This window comes from Dermacentor albipictus, chromosome 3 (genome assembly GCF_038994185.2).
Source record: "Dermacentor albipictus isolate Rhodes 1998 colony chromosome 3, USDA_Dalb.pri_finalv2, whole genome shotgun sequence".
Classification (NCBI taxonomy): domain Eukaryota; kingdom Metazoa; phylum Arthropoda; class Arachnida; order Ixodida; family Ixodidae; genus Dermacentor; species Dermacentor albipictus.
This window is the reverse complement of record NC_091823.1, coordinates 107,138,624-107,164,608: the sequence shown is the minus strand read 5'-3', so window position 1 is coordinate 107,164,608 and position 25,985 is coordinate 107,138,624. Positions and strand designations below refer to the sequence as shown.

At 47.0% G+C, this 25,985-nt stretch overlaps 1 protein-coding gene and 1 long non-coding RNA gene across 2 annotated transcripts in view; one reads left to right on the top strand and one right to left on the bottom strand.

Moving 5' to 3' along the window:
* Positions 1–25,985, top strand: part of LOC139057885 (uncharacterized) — a 203,873-nt gene that overhangs the window by 92,657 nt on the left and 85,231 nt on the right. The window lies entirely within an intron of this gene.
* LOC135904888 (uncharacterized) lies at positions 4,823–10,477 on the bottom strand. The gene is made up of 2 exons (XM_065435879.1): positions 8,816–10,477; positions 4,823–6,179 (listed from the first exon to the last, which is right to left on the bottom strand). The coding sequence occupies exons 1-2, from the start codon at positions 10,211–10,213 to the stop codon at positions 5,868–5,870; spliced, it is 1,710 nt and encodes a 569-aa protein (XP_065291951.1). The 5' UTR covers positions 10,214–10,477; the 3' UTR covers positions 4,823–5,867.

The following is a 25,985-nucleotide window of genomic DNA, read 5'->3' as shown; positions in this document are numbered from 1 at the left end:
GCATCCATTTCATGGAAGAAGGAGAAGTCAAAGCCACGTAAAGGCTGCAGTGTCTTTGATATATTCTATAAAATAATTACGGCAAACACCATTATCTAAGTCAGTACGAGGCATTTCACCATTGCCTGTGGCGCAAAGCCCGTACGAACTCGCGTACTCCCGGGGAAACGTTTATTCGAGGACCGCCACATGCGCGGGCCGCGATGCACCGATGACGTGCTATCGCAACCAGAGGTGGCCGCAGACACCATACACGCCAGACCAAATTCGCCTTTACGAATTTGGTGTGGCGCCTAAAGTCATCATCATCATCATCATCATCATCACCATCATCATCACCATCATCATCATCAGCCTGGTTGCGCCCACTGCAGGGCAAACACCTCTCCCATACTTCTCCAACTATCCCAGTCATGTACGGCCATGTTGCGGCCATGTTGTCCCTGCAAACTTCCTAATCTCATCCGCCCACCTAACTTTCTGCCGCCCTCTACTACGCTTCCCTTCTCTTCGAATCCATTCCGTAACTCTTAATGACGATCGGTTATCTTCCCTCCTCATTAGGTGTCCTGCCCATGCCATTTTTGCAGACGCGCCTGAAGTACGCGTCTGCAACCCGCAAGGGGTGGTCCGCCAATCGGTGCGGCTTGATCTCGGCGGCCTGTTCAGCGGCCATTCGCTTGGCGTGCCACTGGTCTTCGGCCGCGCGTCGCTTCTCTTCACTCGTGCTCCACGGCCGCGCGTATCTGATCGGCCCGTCGCTTCCCTCTCTGCGTCGCCACTTCGGTACGCTTCGCATACTTCTATAGTCTCTGCCGAGCCCTTGCATTTTTGCGCTGCTCTTCCGTTTGACATCTTCCGTTCGACATCTTTGAGATCTTTGACTCTTCCGTTAGACATCTTCCGTTTGCGCTGCTCTTCCTTTGACAACGTTGTATCTCCGAAGCAGAGGCCTACACAACATTGCGCAGCTATATAGTGCAACGGAGTCAAGTCTAGTTGTGGCCCGCACACCCATACCGGCTACAAGAGCAAAAAGAGAAGGCACCAAGCGAGTAGTGGCGTGCGAGTGGGGGAGTGGGAGCGCGCGCGCATGCGCGTGGAGCAAGAAGGGCCCGAGCCAATAGCGGCATGTGAGCGGCCACGTGGGGTTGCGCGCGCATCGGTGACAAAGCCTGACCTTGAGTGGCGTTGCGTCTGACCTTGGCTCTGACAAGGCAATGAAGCACTGGGTTGCATTTAGAGATAGAAAGACAGATGCAGAATGAATTTAAGGTACTTTGTTTTCCATGCTGAGCACCGATCTTGAGCTCTGGAACTCTGCTTGAGGTCAACCATGATACACACGGAACCCCACCTCCCCCCAAGCGTCGCAGCCAGCTCCACTCATCCCCTTCGGTGTGCTGCGCTAGAAGGATGCAATGGTTTTCGAGTGGCACTGGGAGACGGCCGGCCTTGAGGACTGGAGATCTCTACAAGGCTGGTGGAGAGCTCACAAAATATCGGGCGATGTCATCGACGTAAATAGCGGCATCCTATGTCTGGAGAACAGTACCAACGAAGGTTTCAAGTATCATAGGACCGGCTTTCTAACAGGGTGCGCATTTTGAAGGCCACTGAAACACTTTTTGAACATGGTAAGACGTTCCTGATCTGCAGACAATGGTGCAGTGAACGTGTGAACCAAGTATGATATTGCTACGTGCAGAGGTGACCTAAATCTCGCTTAGTAAATTGCTTGCTTTCTCTCCTGCGGCTTTCGAGGCCTCGGATTTTTCTCCGCCTTATGTAAACGCCTGCTTATGCCGCTGTCATGCTACCTTGCTGGAATGCCATGGAAATCTAACTGGTATGCTTCCGAGTGAGCTGCGGTGATTTTTACGTCCCCGCTTTCATCACGCCAGGCTTGGCAATGGCAATTTCAGTCCAAGTAGCATGATGTTCTGAAGTAGAGTGCACAGTCCTGCTATCTCGGTGGCGTTGCTTATGACCCGTCAGCTATTACGTAACAGCCGGCTCGTCCTACCCCAGACTCCATTCATTGTGCCATCGTATGAGACTAAAAATTTTCACTCTTCCAGATTTTCTAAGAGACGTAGCAACGACAGTTTACGCGTTTCGTGCGTTCTGTCGCCGGTCCTTTGCAGCTTTCGTGTTAGATTTGCTAGATGCGTTTTCCAAGGGTTAGTTTAAGTATACCGCGGAAAGAAGAAGAAGAAAGACAGCAGTGGTAGGTTCACTGCCATCAGCACCGATCCAGCAGAGAGCAACACATGAGTTGTCACGGCACCACCGCTAAGACATATCCGTTCACAGTACAGTGCTTAAAAAAAATTTGGCGATTTAATAATTCAAAAGCATCACATTCCAACCATGTGTATTTCAGGCCACTTGGGAGGTAAAGATCGTCTAGCTTTTTTTACAGCTATCCAGCAAATGATCACATTTCTGGCCCTAGACGAGTGTATAGACTATATGTGAATTTCACTTAAAAGCAGTTACCATATGAAAATGCATGTAAATGTTTGAGTGCACATTTAAGGCATAGTATTTATCGACGTGCTAAGTCCATCCGCTGTGCGGGAGTTGCGTGGCGTATGCGGCGTTTGCGTGAGCTTGCACAACCATCGAGAGAAGCGTGCACATCACCTCATTCAAAGAAGTGTTCCCGGTCTACGTCGAATTCAATTTAAAAATTCACCGAACGATTATGATACTCGCTAGTGTGAAATTTGAGCGCAGCCCTATACTTGTTTTCATTTCGCGACATATTCGCTGGCGCGAACAATCTGTTTCGGGCAAGCTGTGGCCCGACTGCCTAGCTAATCGGGGGATCGCTAGGAAGTCCGAAACATGTAGGTACACGTTATAAGAACCTCAGGAGATCAAAATAACTTCACAGCTCTCGACTATGCCGTTTCTCATAAGCCACTTCGCAGTTTCGAGAGGAGAAACCAAGGGGCTCCATTTTTGTCAGTCGAAATTATATGAAGCCATCGTACAGCCTAACCAAGAAAAACACAGAAAATTTTTCGTTAGTTTTAATTGAAAAGTAGGAAGGAGAAACTAGATGAAAATGTGGGTGGTCAAGAAACACCTTGCCGACGAAAGGAGTCGAACACAAGTTGTCCTGATGGAGCGTGCGATACTCTTACAGATCGAGCTACGGTGACGGCACTTCCCACCTCCACATATATGTGCACAAGCTTTGACCCTGGCAGTGTGATCCGGCACCACTCATGGTCATGGCGGTGGATGTGGCATGTCCTTTTCTCCAAGATTTCGGGGCAGTAAGCACTATAATTTATTTTAATGAACTTCCCATTTGCATTGCGCACAGCTTCCTGGCCAGGTTGCGACTGCCTCATATTTTAGGATATAACGCTTTCTTCATCACCTTTTAATTAGAAACCGCTTGGGCAAGGAAGATTAGAAATCACACACGTTAAGGCGGAACCGCATGGCGCGATTTTAGGCGCGATTGACGCGCGGATGGTGGGACGCGCGCGTCATTTTGACGCGTGCCCAGCAGGATCCATCACGAAATCGCGCCGCCGCGTGCATCTGCTCGGAGTAGAAAAAAACGCGTCGCGCGGGCGCGTCCACCAATCAGAGTTCAGGTAAGTCACGTGGCATTTGGTCACATGGCATTTTGGTTATTTTTTTGCCACCAGATGGCCCTGGTCTCTGCGCATCTCGACGGAACCTCCTTGGCGGAACTTTTTTTTTTTTTCTCGGCAGAACTGGCGCGCGCGTCAAGGAAAACATGTGCTACCGTGATTTCGTTCGCGCATCGTGTTCACCTAAAATGAACAAAGCAACCTTCAACGAGGCCCTAATAACTAAAGCGGAGAAGCATCGCGTCTCATCGTTAATACTGGCAAGACAATTTGCTAATAATACCAGTGTATGGTGCTCGCTCTCTTCTCAACCAGGCAGGCCGCACCCACATGTACCTCCTGACCCGCATTTCTTGTTGCTTCAGTATCAGCATCCCCTTTAATAGTAGCAATCGCCTCTTCTGCTCGGTAGTAAGCAGCCGACCCTCCTTTTTATATGTGAAGTTGTAAACAAGCAGCGGCTTCTCAGCATGCGGAAGGTACATAGTCGCAGTTTCGCACGCAATATTTTTGCTTGAAATTAAGCTTGATAAATACACCTTGGAAAGAAATGTCGCTGTCTAATTACACTCAGATTATAATTATTGCAGTGTTCTGTAAGTTTAAGGGCATATTATATATGCGGTAACAGAGACAATACATGTCGTTGAGAGTTATGTTGTCTGGCAACCCAGCAGTGGTAGCATTGCTCGCGCGTCGGCGGTAACGCGGGCGTTTGCCGCCCGTCGCGTTTTTCGCTCGCGAAAAACGCGCCATGCGGTTCCAGCTTTACACGATCTCAGAAACAACCACACAGAAACACCTACTCGTGTTGGGAACGATGTTGGTGCTCCGGTCTGAAACGCGAAATTTATGCGCTGTTATGAGAATATATGGTTCATTTGTTCATTTTTTTTCGGTTTTGTGCTTCATTGTTTTCTTCAACAAGGTCATAAATCTAGCCGTTCATGCTATTTCTAAAAATAAGAATTAACGTTTCCTTATATAACGTGCTCACGAAGTAAACTCTTTTGGATGAAGTAACTTCAAGCTTTTACGAATTTTCGTGGAAGGTCAAGATCCTCTAGCTTTTTTACAGCTATCCAGCAAACGATCACACTTCTGGCCCTAGACGAGTGTATATACTACTTGAATTTCACTTAAAAGCAGTTACCATATGAAAACTCATGTAATGCATCTCCACTTAATTGAAAGAAGCCTGATCCAGAGGAAATCATTTTATTGCATTTACTAAGTGGGAAGTAAAAGGTAAGTGCACAACTCATCGAGTAAAACTATTTTCCTTGTCATTGCGTTATCACACGATGTGGCTACTAGGCCTGTAGAATAATATTGCTAATAGTTTATCAGTGGTACGAACGGAAACAAGCACTATCGTCAAAAATGAAAACTTGAGTGCACAAGAATGACAGCAAATAAAAAAGCGCGCGAAACATGTCAACTGAGGGAAATAGAAGTCGGGTAACCACAGTAGCTTAGAAAACTTTCCCACGTTTAAAAATCTGAGAAATGTGCGCTGTAGAAGGACGTTGATACAGAACACCGAGATGATTGTGTGTAATGAATCTAACATTCTAGAGAGATCTTCTCTTTAGCAGTAAAAAAAAGCCTTTGTTGAAAAACGTTAACTGAAAGAGCCTGAATTTAGCGAGGGTTGAACATGCCGCACTTCCACATGCTAGGAACTGCACAACGCGAGAGCGCAACACACTGCTGCACTCACGGTTCTTGTCAAAAGCCATCCTCGGCACTCAATCGTCTAAGCTAAAATACACGTGTACACAGTCTTAGTAAATGCTTTGATGTGGACACGCACGCGATGGGACTTTAAAATGACGTTACGAGAAGCAGCGACTCGGAAAATAGGCTAATGCACTGAGTACCGTTGGGCGCTGTTGCATGCCTTAATCGTTAGATTGACGCAAGTTTGCAGTGTTCACGTTCACAATTCCGAGTTATTCTGCCGTTAGCTTTTCGCAACGGGCAAACTTAACGGCGCTATACAAGCGGTTATGCTAAACGATGGGCGTTCATTGCCTTTGATGCCACATTCCTGCAGACTTCCGTGTGCTTGCAGCATCACTTCCTCTTAGATTGCTGGCCGATTCATTGGGGCCTAAGTAACCCACGCTTGAGTAATAAAGTATAGCCATGCTTCTAACAATGGTTGAATGAGGTGGCGAAAAACAAAACAGTTTGTAGTCTGGATGCGTGAAATGATGGGCAATCCTGAAAGTGCAGTCGGCGCTACACGCTATAGGAGGCAGCACTGAAGTGGTGTCTCTGCGGCTTGGCGAGCCCTATGAACGTCACCGTGGAACACAGCACGCAAGGCCGATCGTGGAGCACGACTCCGCGTCCCCCTTTTGAAGCTGTTCTCATCCAGGTGACCCGCTGCTGAGCGCCATTTGCTGGGCGCCGGTAGTGGACGTGAGCAACTTTCAGGCGCGGCAAGAGGCAGTCCAAACAGTTCAGGAAGAACGTCGCCTTTTCATCCGATACGGAAGCCTCCGTGAGAAGACACAAGTAGTGGAGACCTCGCAGGTGGTACAGGTTAGGCTGCAACGGAAAATTGCACAGTGGCTCTTTGAGTCTGCAGCGGGAAGGAGTCGCTTGGACAAGCAGTGACCGGAAGCCATTGGAGCTGAGTGTGGTTAGGACAGATTTTAAATGAGAAAACAAAATGTTAGGTTGCGGAGTACTTATTGTGCAATTAAAAGTGAGCGCTTTAGTTGTGAAACTTGCAATACAAACGCGAATTGCTCAGAAAAAGCGCACTGAAAACTGAGATGACAAGCGTGGACTCAACACAAGCGTCGATTAATCAACGAGAAATTGATTTGAGAAGGGAGTAAACTTAAAATACAGTTCACACTGCGCCTCCACTTGCAAAGCCACAAAAAAAAAGACACGGCGAGAAAAAAAAATACCTTGTACTACCTTGCACTCTTTCAAATATGAACTCAAGAATTATTTGCTGTCCGATTAATTTCCTACAATGTTATTTTGCTATTTAGAAGCTGTGTAATTACCATTGAGTGTGCATCTTTCCTCTTCCTTTTGTGTTTTATGTGTGTTGTCACTCAGTTTCTTGGTTACGTTTTGCTTATTTCATAATTTGTTTCTTTGCTCTGTATTCCGCTTTACATTTTTATATAAGTTCGAATGCAAGGGTCCCGGTGCAGTATGACTTTGGGACCCTTGTCTGTATACCATTTTCTTTTTGTGACAATTTGTTATGAACGAATAATAAAGTGAAACTGAAGCAAACTGAACGATAATGGTTAGATCAGTTGCTACAAAATAAAAATATACAGGAGAAACAAGAAATTTTATCGATGAAACCAACGCAAGACTTGCTCAGTTTCCTATCCTCTTCAGAAAAATTAAGCACCCACCCTTTGTATTTCGTGTTATGGTTTCATTTTTCTTATCACCTAAACATGTTTCAATATTACTGAATAGCTAAAGTATAACACCAAATTTACCAGTGTAGTCGTTAGGCTGTCCTCCCCTGTTGTTTCACATTGTGGCGGGACAGCACTGATTTGACGGACCCTCACGACCACATGGCTGCAGCATTACATTGGCGATTTCCTTATTTTTACAGGAAGTACCATTATGAATTCCAGAGGAATCGCAAACCGTGCGTATTGGAGAGCCTCAAATGTAGCAGCGCGCACTAAAAGAAAGGAAACAAAAAACGCAAATAAAACGCAAGCGCATTTTCACAACTTGAAGCTTATAGTGGAAAAGGAACTCAAGAAGGTTACCTCAACGCATGACCGGTAAACTACGCGAAGTCGATGGCGTATTCAGAATTATCAGAGACAGATTTATTTAGGCAGAACAGTTGGCTGACACTTCTTTTCTTTCTAAAAGCCGTGAGTGCAATGCACCGTGACAAGTGCGCGCGTGTAAACGTAGCAGCATCTCGCATTTTAAACAGAAAAACGCGGGCGTAAGCCAAGCTTCGATTGCGCATACTAAAGAAAAGATTTCCTTCTTCGATAATTTTGATCTTGCCTCGCCTTCTTATGGCTTGTCGAAAACAGTGCTAAAAATAGAAAAAAGGGCCAAGGGAGAAAACAAGCCACTTTCTTTCCCTTCTTTGTTTTAGCACTAAATTTAAAAGATGATATCAATATCTACTTGCTGAGTTCCCTCTCCTTACTTTCTTTCGGTAGATGCGCATGCTGGGAGGATTGCTAAATGAAATGAAAAACCCGTAGCATTAAACGCGTAGACTTGCATCGTGCAGGACTCAGTAAGCGAATCGGGCAATTGTTCTGGGCTGAGCATTTTTAACCTTGCCGCAAGATGCAACGTTTGCAATCGTTTTTTTCCACAGCAATCTGCAAGTTAACCACAACGAACTCTCATGCATACATTGGGGTGGGCGCAAAGCTAACGACTTCAAGATAGCATGACAACGCATCACGAATGCCTACGCAGTGTACTGCGCACTACTACTGCGTAGTGTGCTGCAAAGTTTAGATTTCGAAAATCTCGCGATTCGATATGCTGGGCCAGCCGGCGATTCTAGAAGGTGTACAGGAAGAAGGAAAAGAAAAGCCTCAATGAACTACTGAAGGAAATGTTTTAGTACTGTATAAAACAATGCAGGCTCGCCCCAAGAAGTTTCTTTCCTGCTTCACAGTTTTTGTTTAGTTGTTCCCTCACCGACTACTGGCGACTTATCACACCTTGAAAGCCCCAAGCATCGACATTAAGCCATTATGGCCATGAGTGAGTGACGGGTCTTGGCATGAGGACACGAAGCATCTTGTTAACGTTAAGATGTTTACCACGCGTCCTTACAAGTTTTCTGCCACGGGCGCTCAACGCCCGTAGTGATACTCGGATAGTTTTTGATGTCAAGTTTCTCTCATGTGAGTACACGTCGATGCTGATATTTGTGGAAGGACAATAGACGTTAGGTCTATCACTGCAAGAGCCCATAACAACTGTTGTGAAGCAACAGCTTCGCGCAGTAAGAAATTCCTAAAATTGCTTTCTTGTTTCAGTTCGTGCGTTATGCCTTAAGTAGCCAAACCAACATGCCCAAAGGTCTCCAACCATCAGTTGTGAGAACAGCGAAAGAAAATCGACATAAGTTTCTATCCTAAGCGTATTCGTAGTTAATACCAATAATACACTACTGTAACCAACGTACATAAAAAACAAAAACCTACCAGGAAAGACTTCTCGCCGAATGGCAGCCAGGGCTGCTGAAGCAGCAGGTAGCGGAGGTGATTGTTATCAGCAAGGAACTGTCCCAACATCGCGTATTCCTCGCGCAATGTCTCAGGACAGTTGACGAGGCGTAGCTCCGCCACCTTGCAGCGTTCGAGAAAGCGCAGAGACGCAAGACTCGGCAAGTCACTGAGGGTAAGCCGGCACAGCCAGCGACGCGTGTACGGCACGTCGGCGTTCAGCAGAGCCACGTCGCTGGCGCTCAGGGAAAACTGGCCCTCGCAAACGGAGCAGCTGAACAAGCGTCCTCGCCGATACAGGCGAACGTCCAGTTCCTCCAGTCGGGGGCACTTGCTGGCGAGACGCCGCAGCGCGGAGGGGTGGCTAAGCCCGCAAGGCGGCACCGAGAGCGCCCGCAGGGAGTTCATCTCGGCGTTCCGTATCAGCTGCGTCAGGTCAAGGCCGACGCCGAAGTGAAACGAGTTGACGTTCAGCTCGACCACGTGGCTCACTGTTGCGACAAAGAACTCGTGAAGGCAGGCGTGGTACTTGGCGCCGACCGTCGGGTAATCCGCATGAATCGGCTCTGGCGGAACCAGAACGAGGCAGAGCTGACGCACCGTTGTCCAGGAGCGCGCTCGGCTGGCCATGCGGATACGCTCTGCCAGAAGGTCGTCCTTGTGAACGGCGACCACGACCAGCTGGGAGGGCAGGTCGCCGCTGGCGCGTGCGAATGCGAGGTCAACGAGTCTGGCGCAGTTGTAGGTGTCCGACGCCGACTTGCGATAGTTGACATTCGCGCAGATTTGCATGCAGCTTCGCAAGTTCAACGCATCGGGTACACCCATGTGCAAGGACGCCGGAACTTCGGAGGAGAACGTGACGTTGCTAAGCTGCGACAGAGTTTCTTGGACTTCCACGCAATGTAGGAGCGCGTACGAGAAGTCCCCGTTCACAAAGTGCACGTGCAGCTCGGAAAGGTTGGGGCAGGAAGACAAGAGCGTCTTAAGGAGCATGCAGTTGCTGCTGTCTCGCACTTCGACGTACATGCTGCGGATGCTGGATGCTGTGACGCCCTGCGCCTCCTGAGCAATATTACGCACGTTGGCGACATCCTTGTCTACGTCGTGCTGAGCTACGAGCGAGAAGTGAAGTCGCTCCAGCTTGCGGAGTTGGTGAAGCAGCAGGGACAATAGATCACACGCCTTTAGTGGGCACCCAACGCAGTGGAGCGAGCGCAACTCCGTGCACCGCCGTATGCAGCCAAGCAGCTCGTCGGGTTTGGCGAAGATGCAGCTGGTTATGTCCATTTGAAGCACGGCTAACGAGGCGTCATCGTCGTCCAGAAGCGGCGTCAAAGCCTGCGCTTCTTGGTTGGCGAGCAAGCGCAAGGTCATTGCTAGGGTCCTCCGTGGTTGCGGCAATACGTGTCAGTGTTGCAGATGTACCGAGGCGGTCGCGGAAGGTGGCGGTAATTTCTTCGTGGCAAGGCAAGGCATCTGCTATACGGTGCCTTTTCGTCAAAGCGGACACGATGCTATGACTGCGCGAGTCGTTTGCGTGATACGAACCTTGCTAGACGAAATGCGCAGAACTGGCATGCGCTTCCCGACGATAAGTGTGTTCTAGAAGTCGCACGAGGTGCCAAATGTGACAGTGGGGTCAGATAAAAATTGCTCTTCGGTAATAACTGTAAGCCTTCCTTGGCAAAATATCTCGGAGCTTACTCGGCGTACCTGTGCAGGAATATTGATATCGTGATTCAAGCAGCTCATTCGTGATTGCAATGTGTCATGTCAGTCAGATACGCCATGTGGAATACTCACTATAAAGTTACTACGTGAAAAAAAATATGCGCAGGCTCAATGCATCTCTGCAGAACGCATTGAAGTGCAACTATATTCATAACAACAAAAGGAGTAATAGAAAAGAAGGCAGCTTAAACAGATGGCTGCGTAGTAAGATAAGTATTTTTTTTAAGCACGGGATCGAACGTTTCCGAGCAAATGCCGAGAATACCGTTAAAGACAAATGTTGCCACGGTAAATTGCACGCGCAGGATAGAGGAAGAGAGAGAAAGCGAGATGAGTAAATGCATGGAGGTCAACCAGAAGAGCGCCCGGTTTGCTAACATAGACTGGGTGTATGCGAAAGGGGGAATAGAAAGGGGAAGAAAGTGAACACTTAGTGCACGTGGGGCGGGAGAGAGGGATGAAGAGGAAAGGCAGGGAGGTTAACCAGATATCAGTCACCGGTTTGCTACCCTACATTGGGGATGGAAGATAGGATTTAGAAAGATGACAGAGAGGAAAACGCAAAAAAAAACCAAAGAAAACACGTACACATGGAGACACACACACACACAAAAGGCGTTGTAGTTAAAGACGTTCGCGAAGGCTGGTAGATCTCAGAAAGCGCAATAGCGCTTGCACGGCCTTCTGTGACGTTAGGTCCCTTCGGTGGTGTAGAATTATTTTGTCCGATAGCGGTTTGTCGTCCAGTTGGTCAAGTTCGTGGCGAAGGCATTCCCTCTGTGGACTGTACTGCGGGCAAACGTACAAAATATGTTCAATCGATTCTTCATGGCCGCAGTGGCCACAGGTTGCGGTGTCGGTCATCCCTATGAGGAATGCATAGGCTTTGGTAAAGGCAACGCCCAACCACAGTCCATACAAGAGCGTGGCGTCTCCACGGCGAAACTGTGATGGCACTCGGAGACTTAATGTTGGATCAAGGGAGTACAGTCGAGTATTTCTTAAATGTGGCTCATTCCAATGCGGCGTGGTGCACTGCCGAGCAAGCAGGCGGAGCTTCCGTGCTGCGTCAGTTCTAGAAAGTGGAATTGGTACGTGGTGCTCTTCAATATGGGCTGAGCGGGCAGCTTGATCGGCCCGTTCATTGCCGATAATCCCGCAGTGACTTGGAAGCCATTGGAAGGTTATTTCATGGCCTGTATCACTTATATGGTGTAACGTCTCTGTAATGTGAAATATTAGCTGCTCGTGCAGTCCACGCCGTAAAGGTGATCGTAGAGACTGCAGTGCCGCCTTCGATTCGCAGAATACCGTCCACAGATGTGGCTGTTCATTACCAATGTAATGAAGGGCAGTAGAGAGTGCTGCGAGCTTTGCTACCGTCGACGTATTCACGTGAGTCGTCTTAAATTTGATTGTTGTGGCTGTCACTGGTATCACGATTGCCGCGGCGGAGCTGTTTGGCAAGACAGATCTAACAGTGTAGATATGTGGAGAGTCACGGTAGCTCTCGTACAAAAACAGTCGTGTGAGCTGTTTGAGAGCTGCTGATGATAGATCAGCTTTTTTCGTGATGCCAGGTATAGTGAGGTTTAGTTTTGGCTGAGTGAGGCACCATGGAGGAATCGAAGGTCTCGCAGCCGGAGTGAAACAAGATGGCAGTGATTCATCATGTGCGGTAATCGTTTGGCTGAAAGATGTGCGAGGTCTGTCCGTTGGTAGAGAGGCTAAGTGGTGACGAGGAGTACTGGTTAGATGTCTTATATGGGTCCTGAGCACTTCAATGTCAACATGGGTCTTCACAAGGTGGTCTACAGCGATTGCTATCGTAGCCACTGTTGATGCGCTCCGAGGCAGGCCTAGACAGATCCGGAGCGCTTGAGCCTGAACACTTTGTATTGTGCGTAGATTCATTTTACCTGTGTTGGTTATTGCTGGCAAGCTGTATCGCAGAAAGCCTAGAAAAAGCGCCCTGTACAGTTGTAACATGGCACGTGTCGACATTCACCAAGTCTTGCTAGTGAAAAACTTGAACAGATGGCAGACACCTTTCTTTTTCACGTATGATGCGAGATGGCTCTATGACAAGTTCCTGTCAGTTATGATGCCTTGAAACTAGTGTGATCGAACACGTGGTATTATTTGGCCATATGCCATTACGCTGTAGTTTGTCATGGGTTTGCGCGTAAATGACACTAGTGCGCATTTCTCGGAGGAAATTTCCAGGCCTCGATTACGGAGGTAGATAGCAGTTTGGGGGGCGGCTCTGTGAATTCTCGCTCGCAACTGTAGGCGTGTTACTACAGACGTCCATATGCAGATGTCATCCGCGCACATTGATAATCTGACTGTGCTTGGCACGTGCTCAAAGAGAGCAATTAGAGTGAGATTAAATAACACAGGGCTAAGTACACCGCGCTGGGGGACACCGCGGCAGCTATAATGTAGAGAAGCATGGCCTTCCTCGATGCTTACAAAAAAGGATCGCATGGAGAGATAGCTCCGTATCCATTGAAACATCCAACCACCCACTCCTACGTCTACGAGAACAGAGGGGATGGCTTTATGCGTAACGTTGTCATACGCCCCTTTGACGTCGAGGAAAAAAGAAGCGCACAGACGCTTACGGCATTTCTCATGCTGAATGTAGGTGACCAGTTAGATGACGTTATTGATCGGTGATCGATCGTGTCGAAAGCCCGCCATGGCATCCGGGTAGGTGTTGTGGTACTCCAAGTACCACTCCAGGCGTCCTAGGACCATCCTATCCATTACTTTGCCCACACAGCTTGCCAAAGCGATCGGGCGATATGACGAGAGTTCCAACGGCGACTTGCCAGGCTTCAGCAGTGGAACAAGGAGACTTGCCTTCCAGATTATTGGTAGCGCACCATCTCTCAAAGATTCATTGTACAGCTCAAGGAGAGCACCTCTCGCTCGCTCACTCAGATGACAGAGCTCGGTAGGAAATTCCATCAGGTCCTGGCGTTGAGGCACGGCCACACAAAGCTAATGCTGCCTTAAGTTCGTGAATTGAGAATGGTAAATCCATGCGGAGATCACGTGGTGGCGGACTACTACTCGAAGGCGTTGGAATGTTGGGATCTGTGAGTTGGCCGGATAATCTGGCGCAGAAATCCTCTGCCACGTCAACCTGCGGTCTCTTTTGAGAAAGGGCAAGAGCCTTGAATGGGAACCGATGTACGGGGAGTGTCCGGAGACCACGTACAGATGCACAGGAACGCTATAACTGGCCTCTCAAACCGGTGTACTTCAAGTACTGCACAAGCGCATGAATTGCTTTTCGTGCCAGTGAAGGATGTGGCCCCTGTAAGAGTGTCTTTGACTTAGAGAACGGTCTCGAGTCCAGTCGGTTTGAAATCGTGAGGAGGGAAAGACGTTGAGCGTAGAAACGAGGACAGATAGGCAATATGTGCTCGATGGTTGTCTTGTACCTACAGGAGTCACACGGTGGGCTATCCGCCATTCCCATATGATATGAGTAAGCATTTTCAAATGCCACTCTCATCTACAAGCGGCCGAAGAAGTTTATAATGCCGTGGGAAACGGTAGATGGCCGCTAACATCCACTTTCACCATAGGGATCTCTTAGTTTATTTTACTACGCCAGTTCCAATGCAAATGCTTCTACTAGCTCGCATTGCGGCGTACCTGAAATTCCTAAGTTGTTCAATATGACCCTCGCTGGACTAGCTGAAGTATTACCTAAAACAGTCTACCTTTAGATTTGCGCAAATGACATTCGCCTTTGGACTTCTGCAGCTACTCTGCTTCAGATGCACGTGCGATGGCAGCAGCAAGCCACCTTGACATCAGCACACCTTCAAGCACAAGACGTGGCTGTATTGACCGATAAACGTGCATCGATTGCAGTTAAACGTAAACCTATGACACCATACCCAGACCGAGGTTCATATGTGGGAAAACATCGGGCACAGCTGGGCGCTCCGTGCTTCCCTTGTGCAGAGCCTTCCAGTGTTGTCTATGCGCAAGTCAAATGTTCGCTCATAGGAGAGCTTACAGGGACAAGCATTGTGCACTTGTTTAGGACTTCCTCGCTGCGCGTCAACAGCCGCAACAATCGCGCTCGCCAAAGATTGTCCCATCGCAACATATGTTGCTGTCGATTGTCTCAGGGCACATATCCATCTTTACCGCGTTCCCGATCACCACTTGGCGTTCTTGCCCTCGCATAGACCTCGGGCCACGTTTTTTTGAAGTTATCATTAAACATTCATGTTGTCTTCCATCAGGATACACATCAGCAGCAAGGCCTCCATTTTATTGGGTGTCTCCAACAGCTTCAGGTGCACCTAATTGTTGCGGATGTAAGGGAGAAGGCGAGTAACACAAAAATAGCACCGAAATAGATGACGCTGCTAGTAATAAATGACACATACGGGGACTGAATACACACGTATACCTATGGTTTCGTCTAACCTAGCAGCCAGGTGCCGTTATAATTACCATTGCGGCTACAAAAACTACTATGATATTCAAATTGTCACATAAGGTAACATCAACGGCCACAGAGCTTGCTGCCCTGCGGGCTGCTGTAAAGTACCTCCTGCGAGGTTCACATCGGAAATGGGTCATCTTTTGCGACTTTAAGGGAGACTTCAGAGTTAGCATTTCGCCGTGTATCACAGGCAAAATTGCCTGTTCCTCAGCTATCACTGAAGGACATGCAATTATATTTCGGTGGCTGCCTGGACATACTAGCATTGCTGGTAATGACCTCGCCGACGAATCCGCCTAGTTCGCCAATGTAGAATCCCGACCCTTCCCTTATCCAGAATCCCTTATCCAGAATCGACGTTGCAAGAAAGCTTCAATACGTGGCAAAAGCTATGACCTAAAAGTACTGGTCTTCTCCCAACCTTAAGAAGTGCCATCTTCACACACTTGATGTATCCCCAAAGCTACAAGTGCCATCAAAAATTTTGTGCTCTGAGGCGACACTGTTGTGTCGACACTGTTAAGTTCTCACGAACTAAATGAGTTCTCATGAAGTCATTTTCTTGTTCCTTGGGCTTTTCCCTACATCGTTTTCCTTCTGCACTATTTTATCAGCTTTTCAACATTGCTCTCGACATCTTGGTTTCACCCACGAGGCACCACAAGAAAATTCCATCAGGTTTTTAGATTTGACTCTAACCTTTCATACTCAAGGTCACATTTGCTGGGCTTATTGTCCAAGAACTAAAAAGCCGTTGCTACCGGACCAATCCGTTCACTCGAAACTAGTCAAGCGTGGCGTAGCCTCTTTGCCCTTGTCGAATGTGGTGGAAAATGTTGTACGCATCCAATGCAAGACAGTGCCGCCCAGCAAGAAAGGAGAATGTTAGCGGCAGGCTATCCATCCAAAGACTTTGATCACTGCAGTGGCTGAATCTGTGTACAAGCGTTTGAAAATGAAAAACAGGAGGGATCGCGAAGTGCGAGACAAAATAAAAAAGGACTGGGTGGTTATGCCATATGTACATGGCATTTCACATAGATTGAGAAAGGTTGCGGCAAGAAAGACGGCAGTTTTGTTTGTTCTGCGCCTTGTAAGCTTGCAAAACTTTGCATGAGAGTTTCGCAGCACAGTTCGCGAAAGAGTACGTGCAATACCAAGCATGTCGTGAAGCACCGCACGTGCGACACATGTGTAGGGTACAGTATTCCTTTGAAATGTGGTAGAGATTACGTAGGGCAAACCGGTCGCTGTGTGAATGATCGCATGCGTGAGCATGCAACTCTAATACCCACAGGCACAGAAGGTAATCTTCCACTGCATTGTAAGGAGTGCGGTTGCAATTCTATCTTCAGTGACGTTTCAATCTTGGCGAAGGCTAAGACTCAGCAAGAAAGAGAGCTAATTGAAGCCTATCGCATCTATAAACTTGGCCCCGAGAAGTGTGTAAGCGCGCCATATGTGTTCCTAACCAAGAAAGAGCTTTTATTTCTTGATAACTGTAGACGTGTATAGATCAGGTGCTGACAGCGTTTTTGTTTTGTTGTGCCTGCGCATGTTCAGTGCGGACTTGGGAGACGTCGTTTTCATGAATGAAGTTGAGTTGTTAGTCCAGCCACCTTCCTGTCTTTTTGTCTATGTCTGCCTCTTGATTTTTTCTACTCTGAAGTTTGCTGGCATTCTCCTAGTATAACCATGTACAGACTAGGCCAACAAGCCACTCTCATGAAAGAAAACGAAGTACAACAGCAGCGTTGCGAAGTCCTCCAAGGGAAATAAGGGTCCAGCCCCTAAAAGATGGTGCAACCTTCGCAGGCATTATACTCAGAATGGTATTCCTAGCAACGAGTACAACAATACTCAAGTAGGTGAAGACGCAGGTGTTTAAGCCTCACCTTTCGGGCATGAACGTCGGCGCAGAAAAGTTCAACACAAGTGGAGAAGAACGTATTGCATGAATGCGCTACTGAGCCACCACCGGTCACGTTCGCAGGAGAAGGGACCCTACGATGGACGGAAGGCCACTGCCGATGCCACAGTAAGTCGTAATGCGAAAGATGACAAGCAATTATCAGATATATTATGATGTCCATGACATGCCCCTCAGACAAAAATACTCGTATTACGAGCTCGAGTAACAAAACCTTGTACAAGCAATGTCGGGACTCGACGCCGATCATCGCCATTCAAGCCAACATGTGGATCGCTACTCAGGTCATCACCTCGAGCGATCGTCAGGTCACTATCTGTATCGCGGTTCAGGTGTTCACTTGGACTGCTGATACTGTTATCATTTGAACTTCCACTCATTGTGCTAGGTCAGCGTTAATTCTATGGCTAGTGACCTGTACATGCACTGAGATCCATGCAAAAATTTGGAGGACGCTTAAGCTTCGCCTTTAAGAATGGAACGCGATAGCATTCAAAGATCTCTGACTGCTTCTCACGCATCCCGGCTACTGGAGCGTATGCAAGCGTTATGTTTACCGGGAAATGCTGGCGCCGAACGCTATGCAAGAAGGCGGGCTTTGTGGTGGAAACACGGCTTATTGTGTGAGCCGCGATGTCGATGAGGCGAGCGCCAGCTGGAGGTATTGCAAGGAACCGGGCGCGCCGGTCCGTGGCCCCCAAGACATCCATCGCGCCGGCGCGCGCGAAATGGCAGGCACCGCGGCCGCTCTGCGAACGCCGCGGCCGGTTTGTGTGTGTGAAAGCGTTTCTTTGAGTTTTCGAGCAACAGAATTATGTTTTCTCGTATAGTCCCTTTACAACTTGAGAGCTCTCATGTGTGCAGGTTGTGTGGAAGTCATAGCTTACGATTTTCTGCGTATTTAGCTTGAGAAATTTGATTATTTCAGTCAATTGCTTGCGTCATATGGAAGGCCTGGGTATACGTGGTTCAAAATCGTTTTACTAGGACGACGTCCGACGCCGACGCCGGATTTTCTGCGACGCGGCCTCCTTAACGCTGTCGCGTTAAATATGTTCTTTCGCGAAACTGGTGTTTGCGTATTTGTGAGGCTGGGAGTACGTTGCAATTAAAGAAGTGCGCCAAGTTCGAGTCACGGCCATCGGCGCTGGCTCGCTCAGTTGCTGCCAGAAGAAGCACGAGTCAGACATCAAGAACTAATGGCTATTGTTGTTTAGCTGGAAGAAACACCGTGTCGACTGAAAAGCGAGGCTGCCAGAAACCTTCCTTGACGTTATTAGTCGGCAGAAAGAAGCAGACGCATCTTTAGAACATCGCAGTAAAAATTGCGTGGGTTGCATGATTTCCGGAAACGTTGCAGGTGCGTCGAAGACCCACCACTAAATATGACTGCCAGCGTAATACGTGGTTCATGATGCAAGTATACCAAGGGCGAAAGAAACCCCGAACAAAGACACATATAAATCCTTGCGCATCTCCGAAGAGCTTGCATAGGCCATTGCCATAATACGCACCCGTCAAGATAAGCTTATTTTAGCAAGGGGGCGTATTATATTCAGAATGCCTTCCGAAGGGCAACAGCTATTCTACTGCTCTGCTTCTAGCACTACCTCGTCTGATGTGCCATAATATCTTTGATGCGAGCGCAGTCCCCATTCCGAAGCTTTCTGCTGGAAGGAGACGCAACTGAAAGCAGCGCAATAAATTGTTCGGATTGCGAAACAGAATCGGTTCATACTTGCACAACGCGTCTTTCTTCGTGTAGCCGCTTGGAGCGACGCTTCGCATTTTTTAAAAGAACTCACTTAATGCTGTCCGCCGTCTTTATGGTTCCCTTAAGCAACCTATGCATATGGTCCTCCTTGTCATGTATTGTCCGTCATTTTGTCACTTAAGCGAACGAACAATGCTAGTTGAGTAACCGTCAAGCAGAAAGGAAAAAAACAAGAATTTTAAAGAACACAATAATACTAAGCGGGATATATACAGACACGATATGAAACTGAAGATAAATGGAGATGTTCCACGCCTTAGTGCCTAGTCGTGTCGCCCCCCTCCCCCCCACCTTTTACATTTTGTTACGACATTGTCACTGGCACTAAAGAAACAGCAATGACGGCAGCAAGCGAAAAACGTGATTGGTTACTGGTGTGCTGGAGACATTGCGAAGGGAATCGTATGAGGATGCAGACTCAAGGTTAGGGTAGAGAACTCTCTAAGGGGAACAAATTTATTCGATCACTTTCATTACAGAAATTGCACGAGTTGACCACATTCGGATCTGGCTTGTGTGCACGAGAATTGAGCGGAGCTGTACGGCAGCAACGTTTAGTAAGTGAAAATTTGAACTTTCGTGTAAGGCATTACCTGCTGTGCCGAGGGAAAAAGTGCGCGAGAAATTAGGGCTAGAGGACAGAGATAACAAGGCACCGTGGTCAAACACAGCCGTTCAGCTATGGTGCCTTAAGTGAGTCAGCTGTTTAAAGTCGGCATTTAAAGCTCGGGGCGAGGAGGAGAAGAATAGAAGGAAGCAGGAATGTTATCCAGAAAAGCTGCCTGGTTGTTTTTTGTACGCTGGGGGAAGTGAAAAAGGGTAATGGAAAGATGATATATATATCAAGGAAGGGAAGAAGCAGTGAATTCGCGAACGCGCGCGGAGGGCCAAGTTGTTATATTTAAAAATTTCGGCAGCATATTGCACTCCTATAACACGTGAAGGCGAAAGCCTGCTGCACTCTTGGTAATGCATCGGTGAGGTCAGACTTGTTGCAAGACATAACGACCCCAGTTTGATGTAAACGTGTGCAAGCCGTTGTCTGCGCCCTTCAGCTCCCATCTACGTGGCAGTATCGCATCGTCGCGTTGCTGATTTCGCAGTTCGGCTTCTTCAACTCGTTTTCGACGCTTAGTTCTGGCTTCGCGCACTCATATAGCGGAGTCAGACTCGCGCCAAGGACGCTTCCTTTCGACTTTTCGTTGCGTCCTCTCAGCAGCGGGAAGCAGCACTCGTGGTCGAACGCCTTACTTCCGCCGCTTCAGACGTCGCACCTCGTTTCTTGCTTGGTGAGCATCCTCGGCCGTAGTGTATATGCTTGTTTGATCGAAACATGTGGTGTTCTGTGTGTTGTATGAGTGATTTCAATGAATGCGTGCACTGTTCGCCTCACTTTGCTGAGCGCTTGTAGCCTCTGCCTTAAGGGGGTATGGGCGATTGCATTTTTTGCTTGCTTACGGGGGTATTAGCCATTGCTGTTGATTTTTATACCAGTCGACTACATCCCGCGTTTCTTTAAGTATGAGCCATTGCAGCGAACCACTTAAGGCTTTTGCCTTAATAAAAAAGACGTGAAAATCTGGTCAATGAGAGAAGCAGATTGTTATTTAAAACATTAATTTGTAAATGCGAAGCACTACTTGGTCTTCGTCGGAATCATGGCCAGAGCAAGGCCACACACAAGAAAACGACAATTTTACCTCCGGGAAACTCGGGCTGACCCACCAGACAGTGTAGCTCGAAACGCCACCGTACATAACCACAGGATACTTTCAGTAAAAAATCTAGTTAAATATAAATTAGCCGTAATGTTATTTAAGGTAACACGTAATCCTCCACCAGTGAATATATTTTCTGTGGCTACTTTGGTTACTTTGAACCGCACAAGATTTGCGGTTAGCAACAGTTTATTATTGCCACTAATACATACTAATTATGGAAAACAACCTGGATATTTCGCAGCATTAACTACTTGGAACAGCCTCCCACTAGATGTCAAGCGCTCTTCGTCTTTAGGTTTATTCAAGAAAACATTATTCGCTTTTGTACTAGATAGCCAAAATAATCCACATATCTAAGCTATTCACTTCACTCCTGCTCATTTACTTTCCATTTTTCCTTTTTCTTTAGTTTTTTTTTCTCATTTGTGGCCTTTATAAGTATTTTTGGTTTGTTCTGTTGCGAATGCCTTCAACTACTGTTTTAATTCTACGACTAGCTATTGACTTTATATTATTTTGCAGTTTTGCAGTTTACTTTGTGTAATGTTCCACTTAGTACTACTGTATGGTTGTTTTATGCTGTGTATTTCCTCTAATGTATATATTTTCTGACAGGAGGTCCCCTTTCAGCCACATGCTCTGGGACCTCCTTTTTTATACTTGTGTAAGCATGTGTGTCTCCTCCTTATAAAGAAATAAACTGAAACTGAAACTGAAATAAATACCGGATATAGAGCTAATTATGGCGGTCCCACTAGTTTGTATCAGACATAGTCTAAAGAGACACCGGATATAGTGGGGATTAAGGCGGCCTGCGGAAGCAGGTGACGCGCGAGAGCGCAGGCGTCAGCTCTAACAAAAACATGCCGTCACTGTCATGCTCTCGTCATTCATTCGTCGATCTTCATTTCATTGCCTTCATGACACTGCGATTATGCCTTCATTGTCATGACATCATCACCTTTCCACTGTCGCTGTTTTTACTCTGTTGCCGTCTTTGCGTGGTCATATCTTCGTTATCGCGCCGTCTGCGAGCTGTTGTCGCACAGTCGTGATTATTACATTGTCATCATGCCGCCGTCCACATGACGCTGTCATCACAAGATTGCTCTCACGCAGTGGTGCTCGTTCCGTCGTCGCCATGTTGTAAAAAAACATTAAATTATGGGGTTTTACGTGCCAAAACCACTTTCTGATTATGAGGCACGCCGTAGTGAGGGACTCCGGAAGTTTAGACCACCTGGGGTTCTTTAACGTGCACCTAAATCTAAGTACACGGGTGTTTTCGCATTTCGCCCCCACCGAAATGCGGCCGCCGTGACCGGTATTCGATCCCGCGACCTCGTGCTCAGCTGCCCAACACCATAGCCACTGAGCAACCACGGCGGGTACCATTTTGTAACGGTTGCACTGTCGTCAACTCATCTTCGCCATAACTTTGTCATCGTGCCGACGCCATGATTCCACTTTTCTCATCCCTTTGTCGTCGCGCCATCCTCGACAGCGCCGTCATCTTCATACGGTCGTCGTTACGGTGTTGTCGTTATACCGTCATTGTCATACCATTATAATCATTTTAGCATCGTCATGCCATCGGCATCACTTTGTCGTCTCAACGTCGTCATCACACCATCGTCATTACACTGTCGACGTCACTTAGGCGTCGTTATCTCGTGGTCATCGTGCGGTCGTCGCCACAACATCATCGTCACACCATGATCATCACGCCATCGTCGTCACACCATCGTTGTCACTCTACTGTAGTCATCCACGCTCGTGGGAAGTAGTACGATGATCGCGTCGTGTACTCGTCTTGACACCATCGTCGTAATACCATCGTCTCCACTCCTTGCGCACATTAGCGTCGTCTGTGCATTTAATGAAAAGCTTCGCGTGACATAGATAACCGTTAGAGCTGAATTCTGCCTTAATCTTTTTAATAAAGTTGTATAGAACTGCAAAATTAAAAAATAAGGGGCATAAGCATGTTTGCGACTCTGCATTCAACAATAATAAACGATATCACAATTCTGTAAACTGCACCGAATAATACATCTAAAGCGGACAAAGTTGTTTTATTTTACATCTCTAGGAAATTTTTACTAACTTGTAGGTAAGACTTTTGCGAAACCCTTGTAAGGGTTGTAACGAATTCACGTAAGCTGTGAACTAATGCATCAACTTTGTGCGCTTCAGATGATCTGACAGTTCCAGCTTAAGGAACTGCGAAAAGTTTTTATAGTACAGAGTTACTGGTATGTGCACTTTTTAAACTTGCTTATTTTGAGCAATTTTTGCAAAACATTGCAGGCCTTAAATAAATTTTTTGTTCACCTAATCACTAGCTTATAGATTCTCTTTCAATGACAACAAACTTAATTGAAATAGGTACAGTGGCTGTCTCAAAACCATTTCTGCGTTTTACGTGTATTTAAGCAGAGAAGTCGAAGTAGGTCCGGAGATAAAGCTTCTTCTTGAAAACACATCTTGGAATCATTCAAACTGCTGGAAACCCCCTTATGTGGGGTGATCCTCACTCAATATACGTGAGGTCACTTCGTCAGATATTCAAGCCCACATAAACTATTCCAGCGGGGAACATTTTCTATTTGTGTTTTGTGAACAATGCTTCTGTACGGGCACCGAAACGTTATTTACGCAGTTTTGCTGGTCGGTGACAAGGCTTATAATTGCTGTACTTTGCGCTAGCTAGGAACCCTCCCAAACAAGACGGAAGAGCGCGTGTCGCACCGAGTTTCGACGGCAATTTGTGCGACCACGGCAGAGGGCTGGCTATTCTAACGACAGAGGAATTTAGAAGCGGCTCTACGCGTTAAATACGTTAAACAATAAATGTTTTGAGTAGAATACACGAAAAGATCACAAGAAGTGGTCGTCGGAACGCTGAAATCAACAAAATTAATGCGGAAAGCCTTCTTAATTTTTAGGCGCTGGTTAATGTCACAACTAGAAAAATCGCTTAGCAACCTTTAACGGTGGTGTTCAGGTAATGTGCCTGCCTTCCACACTGCCGTCCAAGGTTAGAGCCCCAGTCGCACCGTACTTTATTTTTCGTTCCGTATTTTTTTCTTTTCATTAATCTCCACGTTTCTTTTTTCGTCAGTCTCTCTGCTGTGGCGACAACGCTTCCTACACCTAGATCCGAGAACTGAAATAGCAGCAAGAAACGGGTCCTCACAGCCACTCGACAATGAATGCACCGTCGGCTCGTGCGTATAAGTACGTCTGCTGTTCTGTTTCTGTAATGCGTTTATTCCGCTGTTCTTACTTGTGCTCTGTAGTGCATGTGAGAAGGGCGCAAGAAGTCTACTTACATGCATGATCCGGTGGTCTGATGCATGTAATGGTACTGCAGCAGTGAGGACACACTGGTTCGTGTTGTCTTGCGTTGACAGATGTAATTGGCGAAGAGTTCTTTAGCCACGTCAGAGAAACTGTCACAGGAATAAAAACCACAACCAGAAATTTAGTCAATTGGTATCCAGACCAAGTACCCAGCGTAGCAGTTGGAGACATTACCGCAACGCTAACGAAACCGCTGACTTGGGAGAGTTTCTGCGCTTGTAGTGTTAACAACTGAATGCCAACTGTTCCGATTCCTCCTGCATAATTTTTTTGCTGAGTTCGGCGTTTCTAAAAACTAATTATTGTGGGTTTTACGCACGTTATCTCTTACGCGTTGAACACTAACAGCCACTACACGTTTCATTAGAAAAAGCCAGCCCTCAGCGGCATTGGCACCGATTACACTCGAATTTAGACACTCTACTTGTATTGTCTATAACGTTTGCTCAATCCTCACTCTCCGCTTCCCCACAGAACCCGATTTATACGTCATTCACCATTTTATGTATACGGAGAAACATAAAAGTATCGGTGTGCATATTCTAGTGACACGACCAAGAATGCTTTTAAACTTATGCAGAATTACGAAGCCTTACACGACAGAGTAACTCATGCTACGAGGTGTTAAGCTTTTTATTAGTAGTCTGCCTGGCGGTATGGTTAAAGAACTGTCAAAAAAGAACTGCTTTGAGCGACAAAGCAAACTACGGGACGAAAGTCAGTCACGCCAGTTCGCGAAACGATAAGTGGACGCCTCTTGAAGAGCGGTTCGCGGAGCTAACTGTACGGAGAATAGTTGTGCTTGTCTGCTTTCTTTAGTTAACGACTCTGTTAATTTGTGGATTGCAGTTTCGAGTTCGACACCTTCGTAATCGTTAAATGCGCAAACATGAAACAAATTTCGGCCAGTCACGCAGTGAACCGATCGCGTAGCGCCATTGCAGCATTGCCCTTTTTCGATGAGCCACGTTATCATAGTATGGCGTAGTATCATAGTATCATAGTACCCAATAAAATGCGTTTTTTTTTGCTGTGAATGTGCGCATCAACGCCTCGGAAGCAGATGCGGCAGTTGTTTCCTGAATAATGAGAACATTGATCTATGCTGGCTACCACGGAGCAGGCACGCAAGACCCCAGCACACCCAGAATGTGCACTGATGCTAGAGAAGCATGTATTTAGCTGTTCAGTGAGCTTACACTCGACGCATCCTATCGGGAAGCAGGAGAAAATCAACGAGAAACGTCGTACGTACGCTAGCGACTTTGCCTAACGTAGCTATGGACGTACCTTTAGCCACAGCCTTTACATTATTCTTATCCAAGTGATGGATTTAGGGTTTAACAATAGCCTGGCTTACAGAAACCTGTCTTCCAATTTTTCCCCATTAAAGAAAAGTGAATGCGAGGACTCAAGGCGCAGCTTGTGCCACTTACTCCTTGAATTCGCTGGGGAAGTTCTCAAACTCCGCCGACTTTTCTTTCAACCAACATCACTGTCGCAACAGTTTCGTTTGCAGCAAGCCCCGATTGCTATAGGGCAGCCCGGATTGCGATGAGTGACCCTGGTCTACTCCAGGTTTACAGAATCTTTTGCAGATATTTGCAGAGATTACATCTATTAACGCTCACGTTTGCGGATCTCGTGTCATCTACAAAGAATAACAGAAGTACTGGTGGCCGTCGAAACACTTTGGAGGCTCGGCTGATCTGAAATTGGGCGCAAATATTTCAAGATGATCGGACCTTTCTAAGCAATATAACTTTCTCCGTATCTCTTTCAGCTCGCGTATGAAAAAAGTGTGAAGCGTTTACTTTTAGCGTTACTTTACAGTAATAGAAGCGCTTGTATTCAACAAGTTAGGACTAAGATAATTAGGCACTATATTTATGCCGAATTATCTATCCATGCTTCCTGAAGCGCATCAAAGAGAACGACATAAAATATGGGCTGAGTGAGATGGTGCAGACGCGTGAAATTGGTTCCCTACCAAAACTACTGCTTCGCTTAGTAAAAGAAAATTTTAGGCCTATTCACAAGTGAGGGACCTTCAGGGTTACACAAATTGTCGCTGTTACCACTTCGAACATTACGCCATAAGTCCGAACTTGTCCTGCAGGCATAAACTTCTTAGGGGCGACATA

Bases quoted from the DNA above. Each gene is read 5' to 3' on its own strand.
- LOC135904888 (XM_065435879.1), bottom strand. From the start codon at position 10,213: ATGACCTTGCGCTTGCTCGCCAACCAAGAAGCGCAGGCTTTGACGCCG. The intron at 6,180-8,815 runs GTAGGTTTTTGT...TTTCCGTTGCAG, and splicing joins TCGGCGAGAAGTCTTTCCTG to CCTAACCTGTACCACCTGCG.